The sequence below is a fragment of the Aptenodytes forsteri genome, unplaced genomic scaffold (genome assembly GCF_000699145.1).
Source record: "Aptenodytes forsteri isolate BGI_AS27 unplaced genomic scaffold, ASM69914v1 Scaffold11, whole genome shotgun sequence".
Lineage (NCBI taxonomy): Eukaryota > Metazoa > Chordata > Aves > Sphenisciformes > Spheniscidae > Aptenodytes > Aptenodytes forsteri.
Window position 1 is genome coordinate 4085318 of NW_008794155.1, and position 12248 is coordinate 4097565.

The window sequence follows — 12248 nt, forward strand, 5'->3', positions numbered from 1 at the left end:
CTTGTTCTCCAGACCCCTCACCAGCCTCGTTGCCCTTCTCTGGACACGCTCCAGCACCTCGACGTCCTTCTTGTAGTGAGGGGCCCAAAACTGAACACAGTATTCGAGGTGCGGCCTCACCAGTGCCGGAGTACAGGGCACGATCACTTCCCTAATGATGTGTGTATCTGTACATTCTGTATGACTGTACTTGTCAGCTAGAAGTATTAATGTGCTTAAGTCAGGGCTAAAGGCGCTTTAACATTGCTATTTGACTCGGAAAGAAAGACAAATGGGTTGTTATTCCCATTAGAAAACCAGTATGTAAATAAATAATATAAAAATATATCTTTCCAGTGCTTAAATGGTCATTACTACTTTTATTACGGCCTTTTACCACTACAAGTTAGTATTGTAGGGTACCAGTCCTTGGAAAGTCTTTCCTCCAGTCGTATTCACTAGCTAGCAAAAAGGTTTAAGCGGACTTGTAACGCTGTTAGTTAATACTTGTTTTTAACTACTGTTTTGGGTAGCTCAGGCCAAACAGATTGTGTGTTAATGCTATTAATGTAGTGATATTCACTGTGGTAGAATACATAAAAATAAAGAGAGTTCTCATGCTGAAGACCTTATGCTTTAAATACACCAAACATGGCACCTGAAGCATTCTTGAAAGTGTGGCTATCTGTATGCACTTCATCACCCTTAGAAATTATATATTCATTTTTAAGGGAACCATAGTGTTAATTTGTTTTAAGTCTGGATTCGAGTGGGGAAAAAAGCTGGCAATTTAGTAAAAGATGAGGTGCTAATTCCACTACAGGGGCAGGCTAGAAATAGAAGTAGGAGTAAAAGTGTGGCTTTGAACTGCATTATATGAAAGCAGTAACGACAGGAACATTGCAAGCTTGTGTGTACCTGTGAATGTCCTTTTTTTTTCTTTTTTTTTTTTTTTTTAATGCAACTTCTGCATTTTTTGAAAGTGTATGCCTCTAAGGAGCCATACAATGAAAATTTGAATGGTAATATATTATTATGCAGTGAAGTGTTCACATTTGCAGCTGGATCACTGCAAGCTAGTGTCAGCTTGTCAAGTGGAGCTCTTACCTGGCAAGTCTGACCGAGAAATATAGCCTTTTTTTCACCTAGGAGATGAAGTGTGGGAAATCACAATTTAACAATGAGAGGGAGATGTAAATCTATACTAACTGTTTTAATACTCTTCAATCTTTGAGAAAATGGGAATCTGGAAATGAACTTGATGACTCTTCTTTGTGTTTTGGCCAACTGTAATGATAAAGTCCAAATATTTGTGATATCTGACATGCTCGTGGCCATAGCTAGGTCTTAGATCAATAAGAAAAGGGTTATTTTTTCCAAGATTTTAATTTCTGTTTTTCCAGATAAGTGCCACAGAACTGCAGCTTGCTGTTACTGAAAAGAACAGTCAAACCATAGCAGCTCTGTTCTGCCAAGCTGTTCTAATGAATACTGGAATACCGAAAATTAGATATTGCGTTTGTCAGCCTAAGATTGACAAAGTCGTTGATGAGTCTGTGGTTTTTAGTTCAAGTATTTTTGTTTTTATGAGAATGTATTTTTCTTAGTAAGTTAGCTGACAGCTGTTCATGAAAGAGTAGTAAAATTAATCCTGTTAGGCTTTATTCTGAGCCCTCTTAATATTGTAACTAGAGTGCTGTGCCCTTCTATGCGGGAGCACAGGTTCAGTTAGTCCTGTTCTCGCTCCACACTCTACAAAATGCAGCAAGAAGGCTAGAGCTGCTCAATGCTTGAGAGCCTGACATGGCTGTAGTGTTGCTGTTAGCCTGTGAAAGCTGCAGTTTGATTAAATCCCATCTCCAGGTGATGGCCTCTTCCATTGCTGCCTGTTTCTTCCCTGGTATTCCTCTGGGCTGCTGAAAGGTTTTTTTCCTTGCACAGTACCTCCTAGAATTGGGAACTGTGAGAATTAGGATGCATGGAGTAAAATTATAAAAATGATAATTTTTTTTCTAGATGTTAGCCCATTTTAAAAATCTTGTTTATTTTTTAGAGGCAGTATGCAGCCAAAATCAGTGCTGGTCAAAATTTTTCCTCCTGATGCTTTTTCCATTGGAAATTACTGATCTGATGGAATTTGCCGCATTTCTTGGGGCTGTGTGAATTACCCTTAGGCTTTTTGTCAAAAAGGTGGCAGTCAAGAAGTCTGGATGGGCCTGCATAGTTTTCTGTCAGCCAGTTGAGGTGGACTTTTGTGCCTATCTGGAGCAAGGAGCACTTTGAGACATGTAAAGCTTTCTGAGAGTTTGAAATTGTGGTTTCAACATATTTTTACTCAAAACTGCATCTGAAATGCAGCATGTTTCATAACGAGACTGTTTCTGAATGCTACGCTAAGGTCTGCCCCATTATGATTTTGGAAGAAAAGCATCTCCTGAGTGACCTAACCATTTCCTGCAGCAGAAGGCCTTTCTGGTAGACCTTTTTTAAGTGTCAGGTCATTCTAGTGGGGACTGGGTGAAGCTAAGCCCATGTGCTGAAATCAGTTTAGTAGCTCTCGGACTAGAGAAGAAGAAAGGATACAAAGAAGATTTAAAGTGATTCTAAATAATATTTTCTTTCCTTTAGCTGTCTCCGTAATGAGATACAGTGCATCATCATTTGGATTTGCTGTAAGTAGAGATACAATTTAAATATTCTCTACCATTTTTTATCATGGGCTTTTTCTGAACATGAAATACTGTATTTTTTCTTATTGTAAGTTCATGGCAAGGTGTGCAAAGTCGATGGATGATAAAAAATATTGTTGAAGTCATATCTTGGAAAGGATAGTAAAGATACTTTCATTATACTTTTCAGTCTTATATTGGAGTTAATATCAATACTTATATCTCATTATTGATAGATATTATCCACCAGATATGGTTTTCTTCTACAAAATTTCTTGGCTTAATCAGTTCTGTTGTTGAACTTCAGCCAAATTATGAAGTTCCCTTCTGAACTTTGTTGTGACCCTTTTCCTATTGAAGTCTATGGTAAAACTCCTATTGACTTCGGGATGACAGCTTTCCTCTCTGGTAGTTGCCATGACTTTCCTGATTAGTGGCAGAGCAAAAAATTCCTAACAACAAGCAAACTGACTCATTTCAAATAATTTGTCTTTTGCTTTCAAATTTGAAGGTTAGGTTGAGTCCGTAGAAAGTTTGACTTAAGGATGAAAGTTCTTACAGTGGGACAAGCCTAGTTTTTGGTGTTACCCGACATCATGTCTTCATTAACTGGAAATACAAACATGGCAATTTTGCTGATGATACAGAATAATATGAAATCTGGATACAATGGGATTTTGAAAAAAAAGTCAATGTTTGCTTGGTTTGAAACAAAACCTATTGCAGAAAATTAGTGACTTTGCAGGAAAAAGGAATGCTTGGCAGTCATTTTCAAACACTTTTTTTTTTTTTTTTAGAGTCTTTGCATAAGAATTATATTAGTATTTTAACTCTTGTGGTGCCACAGTGGCAGATTGTGGTATGGTTTTTTTTTTTCTTAACTTCTCTGCAGGAGATGGATTACAAATAAAAAGTTTTTAATCCCTTGATTGACTTCCTGAGCTCTGAAGTGTACCATTGTGCAATAATACATGGCAAAAATGTGAAGATCAATTTAATAAATGTAAATCCTACTTTCATTAAAATGATTTATTTGAAGCTGCTTTGTGCCTGTGCAGCAGGACAGTAAATGCATTACTGTTACTACTGGGCACACTTAATGGCCCACACAATTGACTCTGTGTCTCTTTCAGTTTGATGCTACCCTGGATGTTTTGTCATCAGCGATAGTTTTGTGGCGTTACAGCAACGCAGCTGCTGTGCATTCTGCACACAGGGAGTACATGTAAGTACACTTAATTACTTTTGGCTTTGGTAGAGGCCTGCAGAGCTTTTGCTGTCAAGCTGTGATGCTACAGATTCCAGAGCTTTGACAAAAACCATTTTGTCATGTCAGCAAGTATTCTTTCCTTCTGCCAACTTACTGTTTGGTCCCAAACATGCAGCCTTTCCTAAGGCAAACCTCCCTGTGATTGTGATTATTTGTTTTTTTTTTTAGCCAGTATAGTAATTGTTAGGGCTTTGTGATTTTTTTTTTTTCCTTGCAGCATCTGTATCCAATGAACTGTATTTGCAATCTGTAATGGATTTGTAAATCTTTTATTTTGTATCTTACTCCATTATTCTTACTAGAGTATGTTTTTAAAATTGATGCTTGCATTATATTTGTACTTCCCTTAACAAGATTGGAGTATGAACCCCTTCTCTTTGAATGTAAATAATTTCAACTGCTAGTGATATTATTAGAAGTTGAGATTACAGAACATCTGATAAGATTGAGCCTGTATTAGTGATATGATAGTAGGGTGACACAGTTTATTATAACTGCTGTACAAAGAGAGAGATAGGCACACCCTTTTTATTACAGAACTATCGCTGTTTTGTAAGTAAGAGTATATCAATACTTGCATGTTGTCTTTATGGAAAAAAGGATATGCTTGCAGAGTAAGCATATTTAATGCTTACTATATAGACCCTATGGAAAAAGTCTTTAATTTGCAGTGCAGTATTGATCACAGTGGAAATTATATTCTGCATCATTGTGCATTGTGCAGCATTTCTATTGGCAATGCATGTGGTAGCTGAGAAGGTCAGGTGGAGATTGCCTCAAGATTGTTCCAGCTAGTGCATAAAGAAGACTTTAACCTCCTACTCAACTTTTGGGTACATCTAGGTGGAGAATTGCAGTACATTTATCTGCTTTGGTTTTGTTCTGTGCTGCTATTGCTAGCAGTATCCCATCTGGCTTGTTTGAAGGTAGTTCAACTATCCCCTGGAATGGACTACAATTTTACAATAAAGGGGGATAAGGTAGTTTTTGTTCTGAAACACCTCTAATGAAGTCCCTTCTACAAGATGGGAAGCCTGATGAAACTGAGCTCTAACATAACTGGTAGGATCAAGTGGGGGGGAAAAAAAAAAACACATAGAGGGGACTATAACTTGTCTTCATAGTCCTTTCCTAAAAACTAAGAAAACAATAAGCAGTATTTTTACATGCATTAACTCAGGCTCATGCAACAGCTTGCCGGTGCTGTGAGTTCCTTTCTGGCAGGGCTCCATACATAACAGTTTGGAATAAAAGGCCATGGAAGATTGATGTGGCATTGATTCATAAAAATAAATCCAGAAATATGTGATTAAAATTAGTCTTCCTGCACAAATTTGGAGATCTTAACAGACATTTCCTGAGTATCTTGCTTTTGTGGGCGTCCACAGAGATTCCTGTCAACATTCAATTAACATATTTTTGAAATCTCCTTCTGTTGAGCTTTTTCAAGTGAACCTTGTAAAGTACTTTACAGAGAAAATAAATCCCAATATAAAAGAAGAATCAACATATCCCTATGGCTAAGCCGATAAAGTGAACAAGCGAAGTAGCAAACATATTTTCCTGCTTTTTATGCTCATTTTTAATTTGCTTTCATATAATCCCTCTGCTTTACATAAGGCTAAATTAAGTCAATGAATTACTTGCCATGCCCTCTAGTTGAAGACAGCCAAGGTTACATGATGAGATCAGTACTGAGTGAAAGAATGTTACCATATGCTGGGAATATGAATCACTAGATAGGCAGTCTGGTTATCCCTCCGTTTCTAGAATTGACAGGAGAATCATCATAGTACCGACAAGCGAAGAGATGGTGGTGTCTCTTAAGGCAATTCTTACTGTGTCAGATTTTTGAGGGAGGCACATTTCTAGTTTCCTGTTGTGTTTTAATCAGTATCTTGCTTGAAAGACTGCATGTAATTATTTTTCCTCTACACTGGAAAAATGTTGCATGACTCCTCCTGGCTGCTTGCTTACCTTGTAAATAATCTTTGTGTCATATGTGCCTATAACTACACGTGGTCTTTCACAGTCCTTGTTTTCTGTGTGCCGGTGCCTCAGTGGGGAAGTCTGCTCTCAGACTCCTGGACAGTTCCGTGCAAATTCATCTGGGTGCTTAGGTCATGCTATGCGTTATTCCTGTTTCTGTGTGCCTAGCCATACTTTGCCTTAGTGCAGCAGCCCGTACAAAAGTCTGGCTTTCTGCAAAAGCATTAATACTGTTCACCAAAGTAAGGTGTGCCAGAGTGACTTCAGTTTAGTTCTTTATTTATAGCTCTGTCTTTTATTGATTTAAATATTACATTTGTCTGTGTATCCTAACATACCTGAAAATAACCTGAGCTCCTTGACAAAAGCCAAGTGGAATTGCCAATTATGTATTGCAAATTTGTAAAACTTCCTGTTCCATAAACCTGACAGCAAGAGATTGATCCAAAATCTGTTAAAATCAGTGGAAAGCCTCTCACGGAAGGGCAACGTCAGATCCAATCCTAACTGTTGGACATCGTCGAGAGAGAACATAAAGATAGAATGAAAAACAAAACCCCAGAAGAAGACACAGAGAATACAGCCTGACTCACAATGTGCTATGAATCAAATACTTAGAATAAAATGCTGAGATGTAAAAGAACTGCATAATCTTACTTAAGATGTAGCCATATGGAAGTTAGAGATGCAACATTTCATGGGCTGGTACTCAGAATGAACAGTACAACACTGCTTGCTGTGCCAAGTTCTGCTAAGCTGAACCAGTGCATTTCCATTTGACTTCAGGGGAATTGTAGTGCTGAAACTATCATGAAAATTTGTCCTGCTGAGTTTAACTCGGCTTAATGGGTTTAATTTTTAATACATCGTTTGATTTCTCTCATTTTCTGGGGCAAGATGAGAAGGTACTTTTTCAGTGTACATGTGACCAAAGTTATACAATGTACATCTTTGTTGATTCTCATGGTGGTTCACATGTATTAACTGCAAAATATATTTTAACTTACCTCTGCCATTTGCCCTTCTTGAAAATTCTTTGATATGAATGGCCTGAGAAGCTAAAGCTGGCAGGCTTTTCAAGTCTTTCATTGATGAGAATTTTTCTTAAGTAAGTGTGAAAAGATATATCTGGTTATGTTCAAGGTATGTCTTAAATTATGATGAAATTTTTATGCTTTATTTTTAAATATACCAAGTGGCTTTGAAAATATAATGAATATTCACCAAGATCAGGTATAAACCACTGTAAGATTGTAGGCCATATGAGACACTGCTTGATCCTGCCTAGCTGGCTCATTAATGAAAGAGTATGTAGGAGTGGGATGAATATTTGATGTTTGTTACTTTTCGGATAGTTTCGCACTTCACCATCTTTCTGTTTTGGCAGTCAAATAAAAGAGAGTAAAAACAGGCTACTACATTTTCATGTATTTTAGAATGTGTAATATTATTAGGTTGAGAGAATTGTAGGTCTTGAGGCAATGCAAGAATTGGGAAGGACTACAGATATCTGGGAAGAGAGTCAGAGTACATAGTTCATGAGTGCTTGATTTGCTCAGTGTGATCTGCTGGGTTGCAAGTTAACATGCAGGAAACTTAGAGGTTTCATCATCAACGAAGCAATGATCAAGAAATCCAAGAAAGAAGAGAGTGCTGAAATAAATTGAGAAATAATTTTGAATCTCAACAAAAGATGAAATTTTATGACCAAAATAAAGTTCTTGCAGTTCCTATTTTTTCTTCATAAGAGCAAAAACTAAGAGGAGGGAATATACTCTGATGTAGCTGATAAACCAGAGACTGTAAAAATATATTAGACCCACTACCTGTGCACTTTGGGCCAGGTACAGCTTATTACTTTGTGGTGAGAGTTTTGTGCAGTGCTATGCTGTAGAATGGCTGGGGTTGGCAGGCACCTCTGGAGGTCATCAGTCCAACCCCCTGCTCCACACAGGGTCGATTAGAGCAGGTTGTCAGGTTAAAGGTCTGAGTCCAATCTTCTGTTTTGTGACTTGAACATTGAATGATCACTGAGCCATTCAAGACGCACAAAGAAATCTGAATGGTCTCCCTTACTGCTCTCCATAACCAGTGTACAAATATTCTTGAATATTCTGCTCTTTAGTAAATCTTTAGCAACATAATAGCTTATTGGGCTGCTGAAGCAAATCTAAATTCTGTTGAAGGACGAAATTTATTGAAAGTGATGCGGTAACAGTTTTTTCATGTGCATAAATAAACCCAGTAAATAGCAGTAGAAGTAATTTCTTAATAGAAGACTGAAGCATTAGGGACCTGGAAAAACGTCTCATGAGAGGTTGAACTAGTAACTAGCTATACAGCGAAAGGGCAGCTCTTTGATCTGTTAAATTCAGGAATGAAGGACTTGGATTGGAGTGCTGGAACTGTGTGTGAGGAGAAAGTGAGAAATACCACTAAAAAAGGAAAGATCGAGAAAACAGAGTAACAAACTTGAAGCACACAGCCTTGTGAAAAAGCTGTAAAAGATGGAGCTTTTTATGTATAGTTGGTTGGAAAGATCTCAAAACCGTGAACAAAGGAAACATCTTGTTTGTTTCCCTCTTCTCAGGAAAACAGGACTTTGCTCACAGTAAGTTAATAGAGCTAGTTGGCAGCCTGCTCAGGTTGAATGGAATAAATGGAGTAGTGCTACTTCTTAGGCTATAAAGCAATATCCCTATTGTTACATTACAGAGCTACGATCTTGCATTTCTGTACAAAGCAGCGCATGACTGAGTTTCTGCTTATGCCCGTAGGATCCATTGCTCCTAGGATTTTTTTGGCTACTGGGTTTTGTTTGAGCTTGTATGTTCAGTATTGCAAAAACTAACTCTGTACAGCATATTTAACATAGTGATTCTTGACAGTTGCAGCTGGTGTTTATTATATATTATGTTGTTGATGGTACCAAGTTAAATTCCGTGTTTCCCAAGAACCAGTCTGTCAACATCTTTCTTAACCCAGTGCCAGAGTAAATAGGAAACCTTACTCATAATGAGCATTCTGGATTATGCCAAGAGCAGAAAGCTCACATTTCTTTCACGGCTTTGGTTTATTTTATTTTTTTTTTTAATTGCATATGTCAGACTCCAGCTATTCTTTCCTTTATTATTGTAATAAGAAAATTAAATTGTATCATGGGCAAATAATTTCTAATGAACTTGTGGCGCTCTATGTTGCCATGACATAATACATAATGAATGCAGATGTCTCCCCCATTGGTGAAGCTGTCATCCAAAACATTGGCAGTAATATTAAAGTAACAAGAATTAGATAGAGTCTACTGTGTGGCAGACAAGGGTGCAGGTATCTATCATACCTTCACCTGCTGCTGAGGAAGCTTTTTGCCAGGAGAAAACAGTCATTCCTGTCCTCGGTGGGGCAGCGTATGATTCTGGAGTACTCTTTCTTTGTGAGTAAGATGACACTTTACTTGGAACAGTAGGTGGCTTCACTTATCTCTGCTCATGTATTTATTTTGCATAGCTTTTCTTACCTTATGCTATGTTTAAAAACAATGGATCAAGAATTGGGAAGGTCTTGCAGTCTTTACAGCTTTGCAACTAGACATTATCTAAAAACTTTGCTATGTGTCTGTAACTTAACTTTCATCTCCATACATTATACCTTAGCTGTGGCAGCTGGATTTCATACTGTCAGAATGCTGAACCCATTGGCCAAGTGAAAAATGCCTGCCCTGAGGATTTGATTCTTAATAGGTTCTTAAATTATGGGGAGAATGAACCGGTATTCTCATCTATTTTGACATCCCAGAAGAGCACAACTGTAAAAGCTTAATCCAAGAATTACTAACTTAGTTTGAGCTAAAACCAACCTCCAAGAAAGATATTTGACTACTCCTCAGGGATGGAGTCAGGAAATCTGACTCATAATTAGAATGCTGGATGCGACAATTAGAAAATCTCTCGCATCCTTCACTACCCTACCCCTATGTTTAATTAAGCTCAATGGTAAAGATGTACATTTTATTTCTAATCTGTGTGTATATATATAGCTTCAGTTTATAAGTGCTCAGCATTGTTGTGCCTTTTTTCTGTCTGATGAAAGAAGAACATGGTGGTGCTTCACTGGGGTTTTCAGTTGTCAGACAACACTAGGAATCCACTATGTGGATATCTATATATATATATGGATTATCCATTACACAGGGATATGTAATGAAGAAAGGAAGGAAGGAAGGAAGGAAACAAGGATATTCTGACCCTTTCCTAGGACTTCATGCACTAGGGGTGAAACTTATGGCTATGTAACAGTATGACATGGGAATTAGGATATTTAAAAACATTTTATGAAGCATATTAATGATATCAACAGCCTTTTTATAATACCCAGTGACTACAACATTACCAGTGTACCAATCCCTTTCCTTGGTTGCTGGTTGCTTGCCTGGGTACGTACCCTGTGTCAGTTATCTTTTCACAGAGTACAGAGTAGGTTCAGTTTTTGATTGTAAGTAGCCTCTTCAGGTAAATGGGGCAGTGCGGCAAGTAGGCATATTAGCGTTTCACAAGGATATTCTGACCCTTTCCTAGGACTTCATGCGCTAGGGGTGAAACTTATGGCTATGTAACAGTATGACATGGGAATTAGGATATTTAAAAACATTTTATGAAGCATATTAATGATATCAACAGCCTTTTTATAATACCCAGTGACTACAACATTACCAGTGTACCAATCCCTTTCCTTGGTTGCTTGATAGCCTCCTGGGTACGTACCCTGTGTCAGTTATCTTTTCACAGAGTATGCCTTGGGTTCAGTTTTTGATTGTAAGTAGCCTCTTCAGGTAAATGGGGCAGTGCGGCAAGTAGGCATATTAGCGTTTCAAATACTGCCACGAAACGGTGGATGTTTATCAAGCAGAAGGATACAGCTTTGAACAGTTTTTCTTTTATAACCTTATATCTTCTTAGGCATGTGACCTTTGGAGAAGCCTAGTCAAGTGATTAGAAACCCTTACCAGTTGCTTAGTTACCATCTTTCTGAAATTTAGACTTAAGTAAACAGCAATAATAAAATCATCTGTGCAGCTCTGTATGGTAAGTAGACACCTACTCTGAATTGAATATACCCAAAGGAACTGTCCTTTGCTGTGGTGTTCCCTTTGTCGGCGTGGGTATCTTATGGATAACTATTCCTTTGACGCCTTGTTCACCTGCTCTTTACTTTCTGGTGCAATTCATTTTTGGAAGACAGGGGAAATCAGATATGTACATGGTATCCTTCTTCAGTTGCTAGGTAAAAGTGCTGTATGGCTTCATGAAATGATACCTTACTGCTTTGCACTACATAGAATCATAGAATCATTAAGGTTGGAAAAGACCTCTAAGATCATCGAGTCCAACCGTCAACCCAACACCACCATGCCCACTAAACCATGTCCCTAAGTGCCGCATCTACACGTCTTTTAAATACCTCCAGGGATGGGGACTCAACCACTTCCCTGGGCAGCCTGTTCCAATGTTACATTATCTCTTCGAATTTCAAAAACATACTTTTGCTTATAGTCTCTTGTCCAGTTGCCTATGGTCTAGTTCAGGGCACTCCAGAGGCTTTCATCCGGCCAGTGATTTTTGCTTTAAAGGTGATCATTGAAATTGCCCTTTATTACTTTATTACTGCCCCTGTGCAGATTCTGTAAAGAGCCATCACCATTGCCACCTTCTGCAGGGCCACGTCTGCTAGTAAAGGAAGTGGGTACGTCTGTGTGGCTGCTGGGCAAATGTGGGGAGTTAGTGGCTGGTGAGTTTGTGTAAAGACTTCTTTCTTACTGAGAAAATGTGATGACAGTTGAGACCCTAAGACGGAGTGAGCCTCTCCTTCCAAAGTAATTGTGACCCTTTTTTCTCTCTTGCTTATGTTCAGATGACACCACTTGAGAATATTTACCCCAGGGTTTGGTCATGGGGAGCCTTACGGAAGTTATATTGAATATATGTGTATTACATTTAGGCATGCAATATGGGGATTGTAACATATCCTACTCTTGCACCCAAAGCTTAAAAGAATTAGAAACCTCCTTTTATGGGAGGAAATGGCTGTCATACTGCCAGGTGAGGTCTGGCTCTTCTTTCTTTTCCTCCGATTCAAATAAGAGAGCATACTGATCACAGAATCATAGACTAGAATCATGGAATCATTAAGGTTGGAAAAGACCCCTAAGATCATAGAGTCCAACCATCAACCCAACACCACCATGCCCACTAAACCATGTCCCTAAGCGCCTCATCTACACGTCTTTTAAATACCTTCAGGGATGGTGACTCAACCACTTCCCTGGGCAGCCTGTTCCAATGTTT

At 38.3% G+C, this 12248-nt stretch overlaps 1 protein-coding gene across 1 annotated transcript in view; it reads left to right on the plus strand.

Moving 5' to 3' along the window:
- TMEM163 (transmembrane protein 163) overlaps positions 1-12248 on the plus strand; it is a 125047-nt gene that overhangs the window by 76928 nt on the left and 35871 nt on the right. The window contains exons 3-4 of the mRNA XM_019472197.1: positions 2608-2651; positions 3782-3873. Of these exons, the coding sequence (XP_019327742.1) occupies positions 2608-2651; positions 3782-3873 (136 nt within the window). The remainder of the gene's footprint in view (positions 1-2607; positions 2652-3781; positions 3874-12248) is intronic.